Source organism: Ptychodera flava, chromosome 15, assembly GCF_041260155.1.
Source record: "Ptychodera flava strain L36383 chromosome 15, AS_Pfla_20210202, whole genome shotgun sequence".
Taxonomy (NCBI): Eukaryota; Metazoa; Hemichordata; class Enteropneusta; family Ptychoderidae; genus Ptychodera; species Ptychodera flava.
Window position 1 is genome coordinate 29,718,155 of NC_091942.1, and position 24,327 is coordinate 29,742,481.

The 24,327-nt window shown below is 36.9% G+C and overlaps 1 protein-coding gene across 2 annotated transcripts; it reads right to left on the minus strand.

Moving 5' to 3' along the window:
- On the minus strand, positions 1–23,767 carry LOC139151831 (dual specificity mitogen-activated protein kinase kinase 4-like). Of its 2 annotated transcripts, none has more exons than XM_070724834.1 (12): positions 23,490–23,767; positions 19,370–19,463; positions 18,682–18,742; positions 11,055–11,168; positions 10,654–10,773; positions 10,061–10,177; positions 9,609–9,660; positions 9,097–9,224; positions 7,707–7,784; positions 6,903–7,048; positions 6,054–6,099; positions 1–5,385 (listed from the first exon to the last, which is right to left on the minus strand). In XM_070724834.1, exons 1-12 carry the CDS (start codon positions 23,509–23,511, stop codon positions 5,284–5,286), a joined length of 1,080 nt encoding a protein of 359 aa, XP_070580935.1. In that variant the 5' UTR covers positions 23,512–23,767; the 3' UTR covers positions 1–5,283. The 2 variants fall into 2 exon arrangements, with proteins under 2 accessions (XP_070580935.1, XP_070580934.1); XM_070724833.1 differs by having other exon boundaries at positions 23,469–23,765.
- Positions 23,768–24,327: the final 560 nt, after the last annotated feature.

Here is a 24,327-nt window from a genome sequence, read left to right on the forward strand (position 1 = left end):
TTATTGTGGGAAGAAATTTTATTTTCAAAGTTCAATTTCTTATCTTTTTTACATGTGAAGAGTTGGTTTGTGAAAAAAAAACACTTTTCTTGCAAACTCCTGATGACAATTTTACAAAGTAATGGTCGGACAAAACCCAAAGAATGAAAACTTGATTACAATGTATGATTGTTTGATAATTAAATATTAAATATGAGAAAGACTGAAAAAAATATGAAAGATTCACACTACTTCAAATATTGACATAGAGAACACCATTTTTTGAAGATGAAACTAATTTGACAGATTTTGCTGATGATAGATGCAATCTGCTTCCTGATTGGCCAAGATACTACAATATGAAATGATGACTAAAATGGTAACCAATTGTGATTTAGCTTTCTTTGAAAGACTACCAGCTGACAATGTCTATGAACTCTATGGTCAAGGGAAGATAACGAAATCAAGAATAAAGGCAATGGAGGTAACTTGGAAATACATGAATCTGCCATAAGCCTGCTTTAACAATATTTCTCCATTCTTTGAGATGGTATTTTACTTTCTTTGTGTCAACCCTTCACTGATATATCTACCATAATTCATAAATCGCATCAAAGACAACAAACATCGGCTTTGAGAGCACACTGTTAATGTTATGTTGTCTGCTTATATTGGAGGATCACTTGGAAATAGTTTACCTGAAAATGGTATGTGAGACTATAAGTAACAAACTGACATACCGTGCAAACTTGAATGTTTACTTCCGTTTGACACATCAATTATACTTTCTGACCGATGTCAGCAAATAAACAGTGAGCCTCATTCATTTCATGATACAGCACCTGTGCATGCCACTCTTCATTACACCTTCAGTGTCACAGAAAACTTTGTTTACTTCAACGATAAATCCTCAAATACATTCTTTCATATAGAATGTTGGCTGCGATTTGCGTGCTGAAATCATACACTACAGCACAGGTGCATACATACCCTTGTCAGTTTCAACATGAAAAAAATTTCAAAAGTGCACCCAAATATTCTTTCAACCTCTGAATTAAAGAAAAATTCCAGTTTCGCTCGATAAAATCCCTGACAGTAACTTTTGCAAACACCCTCACATTCACTATTCTTTATGTTGACAACATAAACGTTTTGACATGAAAAATGGCAGCGAATACAGTACATATCAAGCTGGAAAGCTTCAATGACTTGTTTTTCAGTTTTTTAAAGGACTCTCGTAAGATTTGTGACTCCTTCCATCCCATACTACCACACTCTAGTCCAAGTCATGTAGAGAACACTATAGGGTTTTACCATTGGTGAAAGGGGTCACTATGGAAAATATGATACATTTGGAGGACTTCTATCACTTCATGGGCAAATGTATCAAAAGGCGTGATGTCTTTACCTCATGAATTCACTGTTGCCATACTGTGGAGCAAACCATTCCACGATATTTGAAGACAAGCACATGTTAGAATAAGATGTGTGAGAAAATATACAATGACAGATACAGTGCACAGAAATAGAAACACCAAAATGTGCAAAGTAATCGAAAAAAAATCACATCTGCTGACATTCACACACGTATATATATATTCACAAATTTTAACTATACACTGCTTGGCCGCGATGATCCCAGCACCCATTATTTACAGCTGTGGAATAACAACAAAAGTTTTCTAAATGGAATAGTTGAATGAAGACAGATGAATAAGGGAAGGAAAGCTTTGGATCCAATAGCTTTTATGATGTGAGCTTTGCCAGATAAATTTCCACAATCATGCTTTGACTCTTTTTTTTTTTATTTTCTTTTTTTACAAAGACGGAATTACTCAATGAGATTTGTACCATGTCCATCATACAAATCTGTTCTGAATTGGGATTTTACACTGTGATTGAGAAATCTATAAAATTGGGAGATGTTCTAGAGACCACACAACTGCATCATGTACAAATCTAGTAATCTAGTAGAAAGACAGAGAGGTTGCTCTTAAGGTAGTATGTGGCTTGAAAGTGAAAGACTTAAACTTTTGCTCAAACTTTCCTGAATTAAAATTTCAACCATTCTCTTACTAAATCAACAATAAAAATCGGGGGTCACTGTGCAAAGTTTGGAACTAGCAAAACAAATTACCCAACATTTTTCGATATTTTTAATTTCAAAATGGCTACCATTCCTGTGTAAACTCTATGGGAGAAAAATTAAATTTTGGATTTTTGAAAAACTAAGATTGTGAAAGTTTCTGTTTCTCCAAGAGCTTTAAAATGAGTCCCCACATGTGGTAGATCAGAAACGAATTGCAGAAATTTGAGTCGACTATCTGTCCCCGAGGCGTGTTCTACCTTAACTCGGTTGAACTGTAGTAAAAGAATGCCTGTATTGCCGTGTTTACTCAAATATCTTTGCACCGAATCATCACATTTCAAAAGACTGATGTAGAGCAACTGGAGATCACCAAAGATTACACTGTAAACATTCCACATTACCTGAATTGTGAAACAGGTCTTACTAACACAATGTAGAGATATTAGCTGACTACTTTGGCATTGTCAATTTAATCTATGACATGTGTACACACACATGTCCAGTCAATGAAATGATAAACTTCTCTCACTGACTGTAACCCTGTGATAGAGGGATCGTGCCCTGATAGAGAAACTGCCAGCACCTAGAAATGTTTACATCGGCCTACTGGTGACTTAGACGCTAAAATCCCTGCAGCTCCAAGCAACACACTTCGGCTTAACTTCTCTGGGTATATTTAGCATAATGTTGACTGTCCTGCTAAATTCCCATAATGGGACAAAGAGACTCGCATCTTGGCTGACATCAGCAAACCTATAAACTGCCCGCCTACATACACATGCACAAAGGATAATATCCGGAGCAAATTTCCACAATTCAGAGATTTGTATGATGAAGAGAGTACAGTTTAAAAGAATCTATCCGAACTTATACAGACATACAATTACTTGTGTATTGTATACATATATGTACATTGCATAATGATTTTCTGGAACTCTTTGACATATATTCACTTCATAACAGAATGGTTGTCGACCTGTTTTTGAAAGAACTGTAGACACTCGGGGGCAGAAATGACCTTTCACCTGAGAATCTGTTCTTTTGATATTTGAAATAAAACATCTAGACTCTAATCTGCGTTTTTAAAATTTTGGGGGCAAAAACATAACAATTACATTCTAATATGATTGAAAATATTAAAAAGGACAGGGTTACTTTCTTGAGGGGGAAGCTTTGCCGAAAATTAAGCATTGTGGGATATGAAATTGACATGCTTTGTCCTGTGCTGGATATTTTGTTTAGTCTACAGTTACAATGGCGGTTTAGAAGGAGACTTGGCCTATAATATCATTTTCAAAAGTGATCGTCTGCATCTGTAGAAACATGAATATTCAAAAATAATCAACGATTCAATCACTAAAATTTCACTCTTTTTTATGGACACCAATGTTCAGGGACATTTTGACCTGACAAAACCTCTCACAGAGGAGAAAACAAAAATAGTTGACTTAACGGTAAATCTGACAAACTGCACAGCAGTAGTACTACTTTAATTCATTCTTCAGCTTTTTCTACAAGTATTTGCAACAATGCCTTCTATACATACTGTCTATACATACTATCATCATGTGTAAAAGATATACGGGCAGGTTTCAAACACTGACCACTAGGTGGCACTGCTCTGCACTACTGTCCAGTTTGATACTTACACTACATATGAAATGTTTATAGAGTGTGAATTCCCTTCCCTTCTCAGTATCAGATGAGAAGGTTTTCAGTCAAACCTGTCTTGGACAATCAATTCTTGTTTTCATGAACAGCTCTCCTCACACACAGCAGTGGGTGAGTGGTCCTATGCTACTTGTTGAGATCAAACACAGTAACATAGATTTTGAAACAGGAAGGCAGCTATTGGTGCAACAAAACCCTGATTTTTTACAACAGTATATCAGTACACCACCATATGGTTCTCATTTGTTTGAAACTTGCATATATCTTCTCAATTCAAAACACTGAAAAAATCACCTGCAAAGCGCAGTTAAATAATCTTCATGCAAAAAACTCACATTTTCTTGACTAACATACCTTGCTTCACTCACTCACAACTACTTAATGGCATGTATTCAGTATTTCAACAGGGGTAATGAACAAAAATATATGGTAATACTGTAAGAAGGGGCCCTCTTCCTGGGAACATCTGGGAAGGGCGGGTGCTAAAATCTCTTTACCACAGTTTCTCTATGGCCACACTGATGTATGTAATAGGCTTAAACCAAACTATCGTGGGGGCCAAGGGAGAGAAGGATTCTAAATAAAACAAGCCAACCAGTTTACACTATTCAGCTACTCTTATAAAACGGTGGTGCTTCTGATGTTTTTAATAAACTTTAAAACAAAGTGTGAAGGCATTTTTTTCTACCAATGTTGCACCACAGGTAGAGTGAAATTGATATTTTAATCAAATATAACACACACGTCATGGCTTTCTGGCTATTTGTGGCATTTTACATGGGTGTAGCACCTCAAAATGCTAGGCTTATGTTGGAAGTTACAGAAGGGAGTTGTGGGGAAATACTGAGTATACAGCCACTTGAACTTCTTATACAGAGACTGCCCTCCATCACTGCATGTAAAGCATGACAGAATTGGCGAATATTAAAATTGATTTTGTATGCACAAACTTACAATTTTCTGTGATAACTAATTCTGAAGAAAATGCAATGGTCTGTGCCAGTCCTACTGGTTCTGGCATACTGAAGATTTGAACTCTTCAGAGGATTTTTGGCAATGCAAATTAATTTTTTTTCTGGAAATTTTTTTTTGCAGCACCTTTTAAAAAATGTTGAATCTTATGAATGTATTTAATGGCTATGCAGTTCTTAAGACAAGCATTGTTTGTAAACAACGAGTTGATGACATCTGTGATATTATCACGGAGTCAGTATGCCCTGGAAACAAAACTGGATGCTAAACTTGCAACATGTGCAATGAATAGAAATACAAAGGTTGCAGACAAAATTTACATCTTTTAAAACAGAACGAATTATTCAAAAATTAACATTAGCAAATATGAAGATGACAAGCCACAACTGTAATTTTGTATCAACACTACTAGAGGGCGCTATTCAAATGCCTTGTGTAAAGGCAGAAAGGGGAAGACAGAATGCCAAGGGAGAAGGGTGAATTTGGTCTCATGCTACATGACTTGTGATAAGGGGCAGTCCCTGTGCATCAAAATTTAAAATATATATATATACAGTTCAATTGACGAAACCTCAGTCAAACTGAGGACTTTGAGGCATTCTGTCTAAGACCTCACAAAATGGTGTGGCAACGTCTACTTCTGTCTCTTCATATCTCTTGATGAATGGGTGTTTCTGTGAGAAAAGACGTGAGAGTTTGCATGTCACTGTATGTCAATCAATCTTTGGTACATGGAGTTTCTCACATATGGGAGTGGACTGCACTTTGACTCAAACATCAACACTTCACAATACAGGAATGTGGACAATCAAATCTGCCGCAAGCCATAAAATTTACAAAATTCAAAACCTAAATGAGTATTTCATCATTTCACCTATGCCCCTCTACTGAGGGCAAACTTGTCGGTAGAAAATGTACCATTGTACCACTATGTGCTGATGAAAAGGTTAAGAAACTTCATCATACATTCCTTGGTATACATCCGATTGCATTTACATGCTTTCATCTCATTTCTCATTCACAGACCAATGTTTTTATGAGTTTTGAGAGTAAATGCATTCTGGCAAATCAAACTGACTATAATAAAATACTGTTATTTGTTACACTTCTCTTGTTCAGGCAAGGATGATCGGAAAATTTGTCTGAGAGAAAAAATACATCTGACTGACATGGGAGAATACAAACTACAGTTGTTGGCTTCGGAACGTGGAAATTTTTATCAGGCTCCAGAAAACTTCCAAAAAAAAATCCACAGAAAAGTAAGATTACAGCTCTTGTCTATTCTGTGCATTAAGTAGCACTTGAATGATGTAAATAGAGAAAGAAGCATGACATGTCTTACCAACAGCTCCTTGTATTTCGGCCTCATTGTTTCGTCTTTCGTAAGACTGAAGTGATAAAGAAATAATGGAGGGGAGAATAATTTAAAAATACTATCAATATTGATGAAAATGTGGGATTAACATGTGAACTTAATTATCATAAATCAGTGTCTATTGAAATTGGTGTCGGAGATAGACAACAGATTAGATGCACCTTTGGTGTGGAGGCATTACATGCTGGTCTTGGCGACTAGAAAATGTCTGGAAATTGCTGACAACTTCAGACATTCCTATCAGTAACCCGTTGAATGCTTTCATTTATCCCACAAAAATTCTACCGCAACATCTTACCCATTTTCATGAATTTTTCTGTCATATTTTGATAATTTGGGACCAAATTGACATTACTATTCATTTGCTACAGTTTTTGACAAAAATTTCGGAATAATTGAAGAATATTGTCTGGATCTAAAAAAAAAATTGTCTGTGTCATATCTTATACAGACAACAAAACTTGACTTTGGCACTGAAAGGGATAATATGAGATTCTGCATTATAAAACATTACTTTCTGCATATGTTTCACAGTATGGTATCATTCGTATTTTGCAGAAGAGCAGTTTAAACAGATTCCTGATGTGGAATTTGTTGGTTTAGAAAGCCTCATCTACAGTGCACGACATACACTGCCTCAGCAAAGCTGAAATAAGCTAAATCGTGTAGCGATGTTATCATACGCATCTTTCAATGAATTATGATAGTAACCAATTTGCATACATTCCACAACTAAGATTTGCAAAGCATTGCTAATTTGTAAACCTTCTTCGATTACAAAAGAGTGAATGTAGCTAAGATAGCAAGGGAACTTACCAACTATTGACAAAATTGCTAAATTCTGGAGAAAACTGCCTATCATCATTGATAAGCCGTGGGGCATCTCCTTTGACAACTTCTGTAAGCTGATCAAAGACGCTGTTCCATTTCCTATAGGGGAATTTACCAGTGGCTAGTTCTATCTGCAAGATAGATTGGAGATCAAATGTCAATGATATAAAAGCCATGAGTTATCTATTTTCATTCTAGTTACTGAAAATAACAGACAACTTCCATGTCACAGACACAATTTTTACCTATTTGAACAATGCAAATATGGATTTCATTTGCAGCATTTTGCAGAAATGTTGTATTATTCACTGCTGCAGATCATGGTTGGAGTCCCTGGCTTGAGGTTTTTGTGATTTTCATCAAATTATTGGAACTACTACAGGATAATTTTTAACTCTACTGAAAAATTTGTTGTCAAAAATGTTGGAGAGCCATTTTTACATAATAATTAGATTAATCTGACATCATGTGAAATTGATCCTGCTTGTAATGCTGATGGTAGGATGGATGACAAAAACTGTGATATTACAATCACTACACATCACCAGATGTTCTGAAAACACATATCTATACTTCGCCTTCTATTAAAACTAAAAAATTGCCAACTTATTTTTTATCATATTTATCCTTCTGCAACTTTATTCACCCAAAGACCACTTTCAACAGAAAACCAAGGACAGAACTATCTCAGTAATCTTCTGATCATTTACAGCAAACACTTGGATCAATATGTTTGCTTATACAGCAATAGTTATTCACGGTTTCCCTGTTACCCATGACAGCACTTACCAGTGTAATACCTAGACTCCACACATCTGATCTTACATCATATCCATGCCTTGTCGCTGTCAGGTCTATCCTTTCAGGCTGCAAAAAGATAGAAATTCACCAGTCAATATTGATGATGTCTAATGTGTGAAACGATGTAATCATACTCAGGTTTTGAATTTTGACAAACTACTGTCAGCCATTCTTTTGACAAAGACTGTAATATATATCATTACCATGCATTCATAATATTTTTTATTTAAATTAATACTGTCAAAATGCTACCTGTTTCACTGGACTTTTTCTTTGTTGACATTCATTCTTGCTTTGAATTCTTGTTCCATTTCTAATGTCAAGGTTACAGTGTTAGGGTCATTACAGTGTCACAAGGAATATACACAGGCCAAACTAAAGACATCAATAATTTTTTCCAGGATGATCACTATGAAATCCTGTCAATGTTTGTTCAGTTGTGTCATGGTTTCATGTACATGAATGCAAATTCATGTTGAATTCCTTGAGGTTGTGAAAACTTTGGTTTTTCCAAAGGCTTACAGTCAATTTTGCGTTCCTTCTGGCAAGAGAATTCTTTTTGAATATACGCAGATGTTATAGCATCACGCGCTGATGGATGGAAGTATCCAATTAAAGCAATTAAACACTTCCAACCATGACATGAAGTCTTGAGGAAAAAGCTGGACATCTCTGATACAGCCTGGGGCATTTCTTCAACTTACAACATTTCAGAACTACCACTTCAAGAGAATGAACGAATTTCACTTTTAACCTTCCCAAATCAATTTAATTATTGTCAGCCCCAGGGCATGGCGAGAACATTTTAATTCAATTTGACGGGAGGGAAGTCCCTTGTGAGTTTCTATTCAACGGTAAATGTACGATGACGGACTCTGATGAAATCAACCATGATTGTAGTATCACACTATTCAAACTGTAAATCTGTATTTACAGGTACAGGAATGGAATGAAGGTTATTGAGGTTTGCGTTAATGTCTCACAAACATCAGTGTGCTCAACTACACAAAAAAAACAGTGGGGACGGCCACTGATAATTTGCATATTCTTTTTGTAAAGTTGTATTCTTTTGGATGGTTATTAATATATGAAGTGATTATTGGCAAAGCAGAGGGGTGGCCCGCCTCTAAAAATCCCGTTGTCGATAATCCTGAACATTAACATGAAAAGCTGTAAATGTAGAATGAATTATCATCAAAATCTGATGGGTATATTTTCTAGTAGATGCATATTGCACAGAAAAATAGGAAAAACCACATCGCTGTCCAGGTTTTGCAATTTTGGCAGCGAATTCTGAATTTGTGTTCATTTAAGTGACATGATTCAGTCAGAGAGGGCGCTCTTTGCTGAGTTGGCCAATGGAAAACACTCTACTTACTGCCATGTATGGTCTGCAACCAGCGTCCCTGGTCTTCGCTATCGAGTCAACTAGCTGACCACTGATACCGAAATCACATAATTTGATATTGCCTTTGCGATCTAAAAGTATATTTGATGGTTTCACATCTGAAATTGGAAACAAACACAGTCATGTGAGCACAAACAGTTACTTTGTTTCCTAGCAACCACATTTTCTCAAGTAGATATGCATCACTGTGGCAATGTGACAGAAAAGAAATTTAACTTCATTCAGATTCTATTATTGAGTTGTCTCGATTTATAATACACTCTTGTTTCTGAAACACACTTATTCATTTGATGAAACTGCAAAGAATACATTGATCACAAACAGTGTTTCTGAATATTGATTTCAAATCAACTGAAAATGCACCAAAAGGTTCAAATAAAAAAGCTTTCTTTTCAACAGAAATCTTTGAGATTAGTCATGAATACTGCAAAAAAAGAGCTGTCCTATGAAAGATGTAAAGACAATGATCAGATAGTACTAACCTCTGTGGATGATTTTAAGTGATTCTTTGAGGTAATTGAGTGCATGAACAGTCTGTCGGGAATAAAAAAAAGAATGTAAGAGTCAGCATAAAAGATATCACCATGTCCCTTTCAGACAGTGATACCATAGCTGTGTGTTTCATCTTTGTCTGAACAGTCTTTTGTGGCTGCAGAACACTGCAGTATCTCTTAGTGTATCTCATCAATACTACACCATGCCTTTCCTAGAGTAGTGATCTTCTTGTGCTAGGGAGTCTTGTATAAAGCCTTCTTGTGCTAGGGAGCCTTGTATAAAGTCTGTAGGAATATACCCCTAGGATAATATTGATTTGCAATATGGATTCGTGTGACCCACTTCTTTAAATATCTGATGTCTTGTCATAATTGTCTTAAAAGCTTAAAGCTTGAGTTGTACAAACGCACCTTTATGAAATATCAATGTCCGTACTTACCGCTACTGTAACTTTGCCCAGCAGGTCTTCTGGAATTGTCTCATCTTGTGCGTATACAAATTTGTAGAATTTATCAAATGAGGTCGCCATGAGTTCCATGCAAATCCAACAATCACCCTACAGGAAAATATCATATTCTAGTGATACTGCAAAAACTTCTGATGGACAAGAAGCCAAGGATTACAAATAAAGTATTCAAAACAGTCTGGGGAGATTTTCAATTTTCGTGTCACAAAATGGGCTGTTTCTGCAGATATTTTCAAGGATCAACTACACTTCTAAAGTTAAGTTGCACACTACCAAAGAACCATCTCTAAACATGACCTATTATAAATTACAATCTGCAAAATATTGTCAGCAAGATGTCTTTCTTTTCATGAAAAACTGAAAAAACATACCCATCCTATTCCTTCAATCCCAAATCTTTCGGATTAAGCCATAACCACATGTTCACACACAGAAATGTCTTACAACTAGTACATTGTTAACATGGACCCCTTTGGACCTCAATCAGAGTAAAAAATATCTGCATCACAAACTGAACAGATAAACAAATTGTAACTGGAGAGAAATACTTCACGACACCAGCTTACCTCCTTGAATAGAGCACCATAGAAACGTACAATATACTGACAGTCACTGCTTCGGACAACTACATCCAGATCCATCAACAGTTGCTTCTGTTCTTTTTCATCCACTGTGGATCTGATTCGCTGTGAAAATTATAATTCAGAACTTTTAGCATTGAAAGCATGGTTGCTGGAAAATGCTGGACTTCAGTTCAGCGATACTTAGGTGCGAGGATTTGAGTTGCAAAGTAGGTCTCAAGGGCAGATTAGCACCTGAATTTCACTGCTCTGTAAGCATTTGTCTTGGTGTACAAGCAAAGCAAGCCTGGTATCCCAGGTCTGTTTCTTGAGGGTATCCTAAAATCACAGCATAATTGGCAAGTACCTGTCATGTCAATCATGTGTACAAAGTAAGTGCTATCTACCTTGACTGCCATGACCTGTCCACTCTTTGAATGGTACATTTTGTTGACTGTACCGAAGGCACCACGTCCTATCTCACCACAGTCTTCGAGATCATCCGCTGTGAATTCATATGTCTGAAAATGAATTACAAAACAGAATTACAGTCAAACTTGCTTGAACTGTGAAGTGTTTCAAAGAGCAGTCTGGCAATCTCAATGTACACTGCTACTGTTAGGAGTGAGACGCTCAGTACATATTCTGGTACCTAAACAAATTAAATCAAAAACTAGTAGAAGTTCGTTCAGACACTCCCTTTCAAGTCTCCTCATACACGGTTAGTGTTTTACATGATGAAGAGTTATATTCAACTTTACAAATATGTATATCATATATACATATATATATTTCTCTATACATTTTGTTTTTTTGTTTTATTTTACATATTTTCTACTTACTCGTAATGTATTTATTTAGTTATATATTTATTTATTTATTTATGTAGTTGTTCTTATTCACTTAGTTTGTTACTTAGCACTTTCAAGTCTACTCTTACACGATTAGTGTTTTAAGTGATGAAGAGTTGTATTCAACTTTACATATATGTATATCATATTTAAATATATATATTTTATATACGTTTTTTTATGGTTTTCTTTTTTATGTATTTCTACTTACTCGTAATGTATCTATTTAGTTATATATTTATTTATGTAGTTGTTCTTTTATTCACTTAGTTACTTTGTTACAATTAGGTTACTTTGCAGTCCAGCTACTTTCGTGTTACACTACCCTTGATTTATATCAGTTTTTTTTCTTCTTCTTTTTCTTGCTTTAACATCAAATGGCTTTGGGAACGGACTAGACTAGCATTTGCTATTTTCCGTTTCTGTTTACCCTTTATCACAGCACAACTCAGATGTACATTCATTATTGAATTATAATATTAACATGATTAAGGGTAATAAAGGTTATTATTATTGTACTTGGGCCTCAGCCCAAGTACATTTGTTTTCATTCCGTGGGAAAAAACTCTGTAAGGTATAACCATTTCTTGCTGAGACCAGGGAGGGCAAAATGTCTTGGCTTCATCTTTCTTGGCATAATAAATGGCGTAATGATGCTAACTTAATGGAAGTGCTGCTCTCAGCCAGTCATGAATAAGTGAGATGTGAATATAAATGCTTCTCTATCTGAGTTTTTGCCACAAAATCTTCTGAATATAATCAAAATGTGCATCGAAATGCAACAATTAATGCACCCTCCGTTTCCTAAGCGATGGCACGACCCTTGCTACACCCACTGGACGAGCCAAAGTGGGAGGGGTAATTTCAGTTTGGTCGAACAGGAGGGCTCGAGACCAGAATTTAACATTTAAACTTGAAACATGTTTAATCACTGACAAGATGTGGACTAGTGTTAATCACAGTGAAAGTTTGAAAAGGAAAGGTTTTATATCCCGGACACAATGAAAAACATTACGACTGGAAACTGTACCCCCAGTTGAGAATAGTAATGCCCACAGCGATGGAGAACACTTATCCTTGAGCTGAGAAAACCAGACCATCATTTCGAAATAGAGCTGCAGATTCGAGAAGCTCGTTCAAAATAGCTAGGTACACCCCATAAAGGGGTGGTTTCGAGTTTTGAGGGCAAATTTCGCCTCCTTCATATAGAAATCGTACGTTTGTTTTTCCAGGAGAACACACCATTTGACACAAAATTTGCATGTAAAGGGGTCGCCAGTAAGTACGTGGTCAAATCTGGCATAAGAAACAATATGAAATGTTGGGTAAAGCCAGTCCAAAATAAACTGATTTGAACTTTTGTGTTTTGTAATTTATACCACTGCAGTAACATTACCTTTTTTTGACAACATCACACAATGTAATACGTTTTGAAACTGAATACTCCGACGTATTCTGTGTCTCCTTTGCTAAAAATACGGTATGCCGATTACCATGTAAGGAGATGATGACGTCAAGACAGATTTGTAGTGCGTTTGGTCCTGGATGGTGCACGAAGTTTTGTCGAGGTAGCTTGTGTATTTATTTCCTAAATGGGAGAGATTAGGGTCGATCTAAACGAAGGCCGAAGAATGTTATGATACTCTAAGCGAGCTGAACTCTAACGCGAATGGTTGGATTATTTGGAGGATGTCTAGAAGCGGGGTCTAGAATGATCTCGTCTCATTAAGATTGCTTGGCGGTCAGTATTGAATTTCAACTGCGTCACAAGTTTGCAAAATGAGTATTCCGTCGAACGGTCAACGAACGATGTTTTTAGAAATCTGGAGACATGGCACATCGCATTTTTATTTTAGTATTTATATTTTACAAAAGATTTAAGAAGCAATGATTTTGTCGAAAATTCTGAAAAAAATATAGGAAGATTTGATCGCGAACACATTTTCACTTGGGGTCAACTAGCCCTGCGTACGATGCTGTGTGTTCCGCTACAGCTAATCGCCCCGCACCACAGTCCTGCAAAGACCCGTACGTAGGGTCGGTGACTTCAAATCCATTTTGGGACTTCACGTAAAAAGCCAAATTACTGCCGAAATTCAGCGTTCTTGGGCCCAAGTCGTATCCCAGCCTACCTCAGCTACTCGATCGCTTCCAAAAATGACAGTCTTTTATTCACTTCTCGTAAATAACCGTCGATGTCGGCAACTCTCTCGGTAGCCCTGCGTACGATGCGTGTTAGCTGTAGCACATAGCATCGTACGCAGGGCTAGGCAGGGTCAACCGGATGCGCTATTTTGCGGGTTGCGGGTTGCGGGCATGAAAAAATGTGTGTTTTTTTATATCATTTTCGCCCTTCTCACACTTCAGATTAGTTCAACCGCCGATAAAGGCACAATTTTCAAAATCGTTGTGGTGAACACGATTATAGTCCTAGGAAACTTTTCAAAGTCACGCTGGATCAAATGCTTGAAGGGGGCATACCGGCATGGAGCGACTATCATACTGCAGGTGCAAGTCATACGTTCATGATATTAGGAGACAAATTATTGAGAGCTGCAGAACACAAACTCATCCAAAAATATTCCTATTAGATCGATTCCTGAAAATAAGGCAACGCACCGGCGTGTTTTTCCCACTGAAATTCTCGCGTAAAATGTTAGCAGAATGTCGTTCTCTGAGGTCGCGACCTCGCTTGAACCGAAACGGCAAAGTAAACTAAGTCCTTTGTTGTACGTCTTTTTCTTTTTAAAGATTTCATGAAAAATACACGGCATTTACAATACACATCACTTCTACGCTTTTTTAAGTCAAATCTTTCCTTATGCATTGCATTTAACTAGGCATTGTTTAATTTTCTGTATGAGTTGCCCTGGAACCGAATTGTGAATGGATGCATTACAGAGAATTTACTTCCTATGGCCTGATACTAGAAATGTAACAATTTCATTCCGCGATAAGTGGCGACATTTCCGAGGCGCGATTTTTTTTTGTCAGTCTGGTATTACGTATATTTCTCACTCACATCCATGGCAAGAAAGAAAAGTGATTCAGATCCCTAATTATTTGTAATGGCCAGGCAGCTCGGAATAAATAAATTGGTCCTCGAATCGCCGCTTTTAGTTTAGCAGATTTTGATTTTTTCAGAAACATGACGTATTTTCACCCATTTGGTTTGGTCTGTTATAGCATCTTTAGTCCAAAAAATCAAGTTTACAGCATTGATGTTTTCAACAGCCTTCAAATATACAGTATTACGTTAAAATACACCATATAGTAGTGTTTCATTAATTTTAACCCCGGGTTTTAACCATCTTGACCTGATGGTGAAATATGGACTTCGCAGGAAAAGGGATACTGTACGATAGACCTGATCATCATTATTGATAATAGACACATTCTAAAGGTTTTATTTCTTATATACTATATGCCATATTACATATATTAGAAATCTAGCCATAATTCTAAAACCCAGCCCGCAGCCCGCAACCCGCACTTTAGCAGATACCGGGGTCAACATGGGGTCGCAGCCATGTTGCCTCAAAACTTATTTCTGTCTGCACTCAAAACTCAAAAATGTCGGATATGAACCTGAAAAATCGATGCAATTTCGTCAAAATTCGGCGAAATTTCAGCCTATAGACAAAATTTCATCTAGGTAAGGTAAATTTACTGAAATTTGATCGACAAATAATCCTGAGCTTGAACGTGACAGCTCGCCTTCTCCGGGAAGTCAGTATCCAGTGCCCATACACAGTTGCCCATATGGCCAGGTTTATGAGATTGTTTTCAAGCGAGCGAGCCAATAGAGCTAGAGGTCTGATTTTTGGTATATAGGAATAACTTAGCAATACAATTATTTTGACAAATGTCACGTGACCTCAATGACCTTTGACCTCAAATAGATATATTTGTCCACAACTCAGTAACCACAAGTGCTACACCCTTCATATTTGGTATGATGGGACACCTTATGACACCACATATTGTACCTCATTAATTATGCGCATATCTAATTCTGAGCAAGCCAATAGAGCTGGATGTCCGATTTTTGGTATATAGGAATAACTATAGGGTAGAAATCTAAATATGCCCATCTAAATATTAGACATCTACCATCGAGAACAAAAGAAATTTGCTGTAATTTGAATATTTAAGGAGTTTAAGCAATTTTCACTATAAATAAAGAACCCCTGCCTCAAACTCCACAAAAGTTGCTAGACATATTTTGCCGTTGTCATGCCATTGCTTCGTTTAATAACCAGTTAATCAAATGCCTAATTGACAGGAGGAAATTCAAGACCATATTTGAATAGTAGTATATATTGTCCTCAAAATTACTCTATCACGGCCCAAGTACTCATTGCCTTCAGCAATACTGCCTTGTTATTATTATTATTATTATTATTATTATTATTATACAGTAAGACAAATACGTCACAAAGTGACTGTGCGGTATTAGTAAGGTTCATTTTTGTTACCTCTTTTACGGCCATTAAATAAAAACATTACACACAGAATGGAATTAATACATTCATTTCATAGCCTCTTAAAACAACACCTGCCTTCCAAACAAAGGAGTGAGTAAGCCCATTGGTAAAGACATGTAATCTATGTCACAGATTTTATACACTTGATAGTCAGTTTGAGATTCTCACTTGTAGTGACAGTATGTCATGAATGTTTTACACTACTGCAGCATCTGACAATTCTGGACAGAAAGTGACTGCTGAGTATGCACACAATGAGAGGGTGAACTACCATTGCATACCAAATATGCGTATATTGTATATCTCTCCATAAAAGCCACCACTGCATGTTTCCAAGGCATACAGAAATTCATAGTCACATAATTGAGTGTTTTTTCAATAGCAGACTCTCAAAAGGCCATAAAATGTTCTGTACTCTGACATACTGAACCTGTTTGAACCCTTCAACAAATACCGGTTTGGTGCAGCCCTAATGTTATTTGTGGTAGGGTTAACGTATAATCTAGAAAATTGGGGAAAGCTGGTTTTATCTTATTTTTAATATCATTCTGATGAATTTATAATCACTCCCTTGGTGCCTTTCTGATTAGTTAAGACAGTAAATAAATTTGATGTGTGAGAGACAGACATTTTTCAATTTTCCAGCTGCCATTACGCTGTGATCTAATCCATTATTTGCCACTGACAAAGTTAGCCTTGGTACATGCGTACCAGTATATTGGAAAATGGGTCAAAAATATAAGCGACTGACCCACATAGTCAGCTATATGGCTTATCCATGAAACCCTCTCCAAGACAGACTGGTGCTCTTGTATTCCACACTGACAGGAAATTCTTTAACTAGAAACGTTTTTGAAATATATACTGCTTGCATAAAATGGGTCTGACCTTTACATGATTTTGTGGTAAAACTTCTTTTCCATCAATAATCTAAAAGTCTGCAAAGTGATTCTGTCTAATTGGTCCCCTGTGAATTTGATAATAAACTGATCAAAGCAGTGACAATGCATGAATCAAATCACATCCTTGTAATGACGTCAAACAAGGTTATCTCCAGGGACAGGACCTACACCAGTCTTTGTACTCTGTCAACAGCACAGGTCTCCTATGATTTATGGTTTGAACAGGAACTAGCAATTTTCAAGAAAATGTCGTGATTTACTTAAGCAGTACATCACATGTAAAATATCACATACATTTACCCACAGAAAATAGTAATAAAATTCTGGAACATTCCTTAACCAGGAAATCATTGAAAAGATTTGGGAAGAAATGATGAGTTTAACATTGTTGTATGATTACAAAGTCGCTCTACAATATTTCTGTAAGACCTAAGTGTTGCACCAGACTCACTATGGGTTATTTGAACAGAGTACATTCACTGTGATAAAGAAACTTACAAGATATTATAAATATTCAATGTTGTAATCTAATGAGAGCAAAAACTCTGAAACAAATAAAAATTTTTACAGTAAAATGAGCACATATTGTTAGTGGTATTTCAAATCAACCATGAAAACGGTATCACGAATTAAATTTTGCTGAAGAGCTAATTTGTTTAAAGTTCATGAAGATGGAAGCAATAGAACTTCTAAATTTATCTAATGACCTGATAATATGGTTAATTTGTCTTCTTGCTGACTGAAGAAATATTGAGATTGAAATTAATTTCATAAGAATGATTGCACAGCTGTCAAACCATAGACCCTCCAGAAAAACGAGGATCTTTGGTCAAACAAAGCATCATTTGAGAATGATATACTGATGATGAATTGTCAACTTTGTAAAATTATTGGAAAAACTTGACTGAAATTTACCAGCATAAATGCTCTATTTCAACAACTCGTCAAATAAATTTTACATTTGGATATGAAAACATGACAGAAAATACATTTTGAAGAGAGAAAATTCTCACAAAATTGAATTTATCAAATAGTTTGACCGCCATTATCTAGGAAGTCTTTGCACTACATGTACTTACAGTGGTACTTCACGACATTTCAAGCTGAGAGTCTCTTTTTTAAAAGTTGATTAGATATCAAAATGTTTGCCCTTTATAAAAAAATCTGTGAAATTTTCACACTAAAAATTTACCACACATGTGGTAAGCCATAGTTGGTATCTTGACCTCAATTGTCGGACAAAGGTCACACCGCCGACAGTCATCAGCCAGGTTGAAATTATCCTATTATTACGACAAAAATGACTTAACGCCTGAGCAATGATAACAATACTAAGTTGGACTGACTTTTACGATGACCTGATCCGACTCAAAGTGAAACTAGTTTAGTGTTCAGCTGATAATGAAGAGCTGATAAAAGCACTATGATGATGAAGTGCAAAAGTTGAACTCATTGGGCACTCCTTTACAAATGTTTAGAGCGATTAGGTTCGCTGTAATACCTTGTTTGAAACATTATTTTAAAAAGGGCCAAACTTAATAGATCAACTATTTTCAAGTGACTTAAATACCTAAATACCACCAGAATTGAACTATCATAATATGCAGACTTTGATCATGTTTGCGACTAGACCGCTTCACATTATACTTACATAGAAAATAAGTTCAATGACCTCTTCACTATTCTATTTTCTGACTCACAGCTGATAGAGAAACTTTCCACCTCACTGAGTTTTCTGAATAATGTATAACATTTCTTTTGTCACATCAGTTTGTGTGACAAAAATCCACCTACCTCTTCTGGTGAAATGTTTAGCTTGCCAGTTGACTCTAAACTGTGGGATCTCAGTCTTTCGCTGTTTTCATGAAAGAAAAGGAAAAATAAATTATTATGATAGTGAGAAGCTGAACCAGACACTAAGGACGTGTTGAATAGATGAATCCTTCTCCCTGGGGAAACATTTGAAAATTTCACACTGCATTTATCATGAAGTACGTTCCATTTTGGATAAATTATTACCTCAGACTACCTTGCAATAAGTTTGAGCAGCTTTGACATATCATCTGTTCAATGCCAATCAATAGTTTGAACATGGATGTTTAGTTTTGAAGTATCAAAGTTACACAAGCTATGAACTTGAACTTCTCCGATTCATTGTGATGCCATTGATTCCATTCAGCTGGGTTAAAAAATTGCAGATTACAATACGTGTGGTAGTACATTTATAGCATGGTCCAAAACTACAGTCTACATTATTGGTATTTTCATTGTCTTCCTTGGAGCATTATTATATAGAAAGAAGGAAAGATTCATCACAGAACTACAACTCTTTCTTGTTTTTCCATCTGTTTAACTTTTTGACTATTGCTACACAACTGATGCATCGTCAATCACCAAAACGCTAAAACTCAGAGTAGTGGAAACGATAAAACTACCATTGGTAGTTCCATTTGAAGAGACTGTATATGAACTTGCCACTTACATCTGTGTTGGGCGACCTGCGGTGAAACATTCTGTTGGTGACTTGGCAGTAAACTTCACTGAGTCAAAGTTCAACTTCAGGTTGCGTCTTTTGCCTGCAAAGGACAAGACACATGAAAATGACAGTGTCTTTTGCATAAGTCAAAAGTAGTGTAATGTTTAACATATTGATCTTGATTTGATATACAGTAAAACATATTATTACTTTTACTCTGCCATATATCATGCAGCACATGATATCGTATACATACATGTCCATATGTACAGCATCAAAACAGATAACACTTTGACCTTTACTTTTGTCTGGGTAATTACATTAGAGGTATCATTCTCTGATGATAATAGATACATGACACGGAACAGCGTGTCTCGATTTTGTCTCATTTTCGAAGAAATGTAAAGATTCCCTTGAAGCCGGTTGATGAATTCCCTGCAGTAGTCAACAGGTTAAATATTAACATGTAATGATGTGAACATGATGGTTTCACTGCCTTAGCACACATCCTACAAAATAACTGAAACGACTGTTGTACACCAAACTAAATCAGTTATGAATGTTTACTTGGGTAAATGATTTAAATCTGAAATTGATGCGCTGTAATTTTGAACACAGATGTATGGCTTGATACTCTGCCAAAGAACATAAGTTGACCAAACAAAAGCATGCTATTAAACATACTGCAGCATTATAACAACAATATGCTGTTATTGTCTGTCACTAACAATATCACCAGCACATTGTTTTACTTTAGAAATGAATCTAGTCGCTGTGCACCTGTTTGACAGTTCTACTATACATTTCAAAGGGGCACATTTCATTACATATTGACATATTATTGACGATAAATCAATGCTCAGATTTGTAGAGGACATCCAGGTAAATTTGAAGTTAGAGGAAACCAATATAGTTTGACATTGCATGCCCTGAACTCTAACATAAAACCGTGGTGCGGGACACAAAATATATCTGGGTGATAAGATGTAAGGCAGAGAGCATAAACAAATGAAGTTTCCATCCCACCAACCATTAGAGCAAGTGCATCTTAAAACAACAGGTGTAGTAGTAGTAGCAGTAGTAGACTCTCACTGGATTTCAGCCTGCAGTATATTAGATAAGTTGACATGAAGGGGAAATGCACTCCACAAAAATGACAGCTTGCACACTTTACTGGTACTTAGCAGCTTACCAAGCAGACTGTTTACCTTCAAGGCGTCAGACAAAATGGTTAACCATTCCCTGATCCATACTTCAGAGTTAATATACATTTTATTGGAGGTGCACAATCAGATAAATTTCTGAATTTTCAGGGTGTGTATTTTAAGATCTGAGTGAACAGCATAGATGTGAATGCTTTTTAAGTCAGTATGGTATAAGAAATGACTGCAGGTCACAATACACATATGTTTGCTTCTCTAAACAGTTGGCAGATTGAATATAGCTGCACAGCATACTAAAGGGTTGATGAATTTCAGGACAGCAGGTTTTGCATGTGTAGTGATCACAATCAGGTTTTTTCACTCAATATGGCATTGTGCACACAACACTGGAAGCAACTGGTGGAAATGCAGGGAAATCTCACACATATTTACTACTTCATCTTGCTGTCAGAGCTTGTGACACATGACTGTGTTCATCATAACATCAGTGTTAGAATAGCATAAATTTTGTACAGCTTGTCTACCTCTTTTCCGAACGTTTTGCAACAACTTGTGAGTTCTCTTTCTACATGGATGATAGAACTGTGACAACATTTGGATTCAGCTTGACCCCAGTTATCCTCTCAGATTTACCACAAATCTGAATTCACTGCTGAGTGTTAGTTGTGTAAATACTAACTTAGTTTATGAGCAACCTGACTCTGCATACCAGTTTCATTACACCATATTCCACCTTTGATTACCTACCATGACATCTGTCAAACAACTATACATTGGTTAACCTCAGCCAACAACAGTGAGATCTGTAAAGACACAATGTCTTCATCCATAGGTTTTTTTTTGTTTTTTGCACAATTAAATAAATGACAAGTACCTGCAGGCACTACACTATCTTTGAGAGAAGCCATACAATTTTTTCACATGCCGAAAATTCTATCAGTGTTCAACACCCATGAGCAAGTTCCATTACTTCATCATTATGCAATCTTTAATGGTGGGATTCACCCATAAGTGAACAGAATGTACTACATCAAAAGTGGCAGCAAGATTACCAGATGAATGACTAACTCCTCAAAACTGCTAGTAGCTCCTCAGCACTGCTACAAAACACTTATACACTGTTCTTATCATGACAAAAGCATCTCCTTTTCTGCTTATGAATCTAATTAATACTGTACAATGCTGGTGATAACAGGCTCACTAAATTTAGTTGAAAATAGCATCCACTGCTCCTGCGACCTTGTGACCCCTTTCCACTTGTCCTGGATATGCATGGCTTCACACTTTTTCTGGGTTTATTAAATCTTCCTTGTGAAGCACTATGACTAATACAGGAAGTGCAGTTGTACACAAGTGCTAAGTAATCTGTAGGATTTACAATGCCCAACAAGTGGCCCGGCCATCAAAGCCTGTTATCCTTCCTGGGGCCTGTTTGTCAATGCTAAGCAACACATGGTGTAAACTTCCCTTTGTTAATTGAACTTGCTGTCACTCAGCCCACACTGCGGCCATAAAATGGTTTCTATAACAAAAGGGCACCACAGGAAGTGACCACCGGAAGACCACATTTTTCAAATACATGGCTGTAAATCAATCCCTGACAACCCATGCATGTAAAACCTGTTTGTGAAAGCTAGTATGCTGGGAGACAGCATTTTTGAGATGCAGTTTTCACTGTTTTGTGACTTTATGATGGGTAAAAACAATGCGACCATGATGATGTTACCATGAGCACTTCATACAAACAAAATTATTCATCGGAGTTTATTTTCAATACCCAGATACCCAGCAGAATGTGCAATCACCATGCTTTGCAGAGGAACTGTGATTACTGATAGGAGTGACCTGGGATAGGGATCAGCTATACGCTGGCAAACATTCTGCAGCTCATGAAGATGTGATGTTCAGAAAGCTACTTGCAATACCTCATTTCTTTCCAAAAATCAAAGTAGTTAGTACACAAAAAAACCCACATCCATACACTGGATGCATGTTTCTCTAGTTTCCATTGTTCAGGATGATTCTTTTTCTTTCTTGAATAAACTTGATGACATCTCTCCTTGATGGATTAATTCTTGTTTGTAAACAAACTGCCCCACCCATATTTGTAGGCAATCGAGGGAAAACATGACATCATTGCTTTTCTTGGATGGTAGGCTAATGATTGGATTATGCACATAAGCAGGTAAAAACGTACACATGGAAAATGCATATGTTATGAGTCATTGATGACGGCGATGGCAAAATATAGTGAGCGACAACTCGACGCGATGACATAATCTATTTCAGACAAGGTGACCCTCACTTGGCAGGCACATGCAGCAGGCTAGCCTCACTGTGGCACACATTCACTGCCGTTTTGCAGGTTGACCCATTGCTGTGCCCGTGGGTGGCATAACGCGAGCTACTGCTATCAAAACAAGGCGGATCTTGAGATGTTTTCTGCGCATTAAAATTAAACAAACGAACTAAGCTGCCCGAGTTGTTGACGCGGTGACGATTGGATGCAGTTTTCTTGCGTGTATGTGTTTTATTATGGTCGATGTCAATCGCATAGCTTCAGCTGCGCTACTGTCAGTGTGTCAATGATGTCCAATATGGTACCCAAGCTACGCAGATATGACTATGCAAGAGCCACACGGCCTTGTCGTCGCAGAACCGGCGATCGACAGCGGAAGGATTTCCGTCTAAACGACCATCAGCTACGAAATCGCACTGCCATTTTTGAGTCAGAACACCGAAGATGACACACTGCTTGATCCTAAATAAAAATTGCAAACCAAGTTCTTTCTAACATGACGTACATACCCCATCACAAACATGACACTCCGTGTGTTGTCTACACGATCGGATAAATGGTTCCAGTGACAAGGATTACAAAGGGAAAGCTTACGAATACATAATCTACCTGACACGCATTAGTTCAGTGAAACAAGTTTTACCTGGCTCATCGTAAGTCGTACCTGTTTGCGGCGGTGTAGCCATTGTGACAAGGGGACCTCTCTCCCGCAAGGAAAACTCTCTTCTCCACAGCGACGTTGCGTCACAATGCTCTTGAAACCTATTCACTGAAGACACGGTATCAGGAGCTTCTTGCGATCGTCCTTCCGTCTATTTTTTGCTTCAACCGATATCTATATTTTGCGATGAAAAGAAATCAATCGGAGGCACAATCGAGGTAGATCAACATTGGGAATACCCCTGAAAAGAGAATTTTGTGACGTCAAAAATTTTTTTGTGCGCATGTGTAGATAGCTGTCTCGTGATTTTGGGTAAGACCCCCTAACTAAGTCTAATACGTACACTTTTGCACACCCATATTTGTGTGTTCACTAGTTTTGCCACAGGCTAAGGCAGAGTCCAGGGAAGATGAAATTAATATCATAATTATAAAATATGAATATTCTTCCCTTTACATAAAAATATATTACCATTTTGCAAGCCGTAGTGGGTTTTGTCCAGTGCGAATCGCACCCGTTCAATGATTTTTCCAAATAGTGCGTCGGCCCGGAAGCTCATCCCTGATGAAATACCAAATTATTTTATCAGTAATATTCAGATTGGGTAACTATGATATCAGTGTCATTTTCTCAGGCTTTGCATGCCTAATTGGCCACTGGAACGCCGACAAAGTGATCGTACATATATCATTTTGTACCACATAAATGTTATTTAGCATTCAAATACGCACGTTTTGGTACTTTTGAAATTGATTTTTATTATTTATTCGAAATACAGGCATTATGCGCGGGATATAAATCGGAGGTCGCCGTGCTGTTATCAAAAATAAAGAGATAAATC

Excerpts from the sequence above, each read along its gene's own strand:
- LOC139151831 (XM_070724833.1), bottom strand. The coding sequence starts at position 23,511 with ATGGCTACACCGCCGCAAACAGGTACGACTTACGATGAGCCAG. Across the intron at positions 10,774-11,054 it reads GACAGGTCATGGCAGTCAAG|CGAATCAGATCCACAGTGGA; the intron begins GTAGATAGCACT and ends TAATTTTCACAG. Across the intron at positions 7,049-7,706 it reads GGAGTCTAGGTATTACACTG|ATAGAACTAGCCACTGGTAA; the intron begins GTAAGTGCTGTC and ends TCTATCTTGCAG.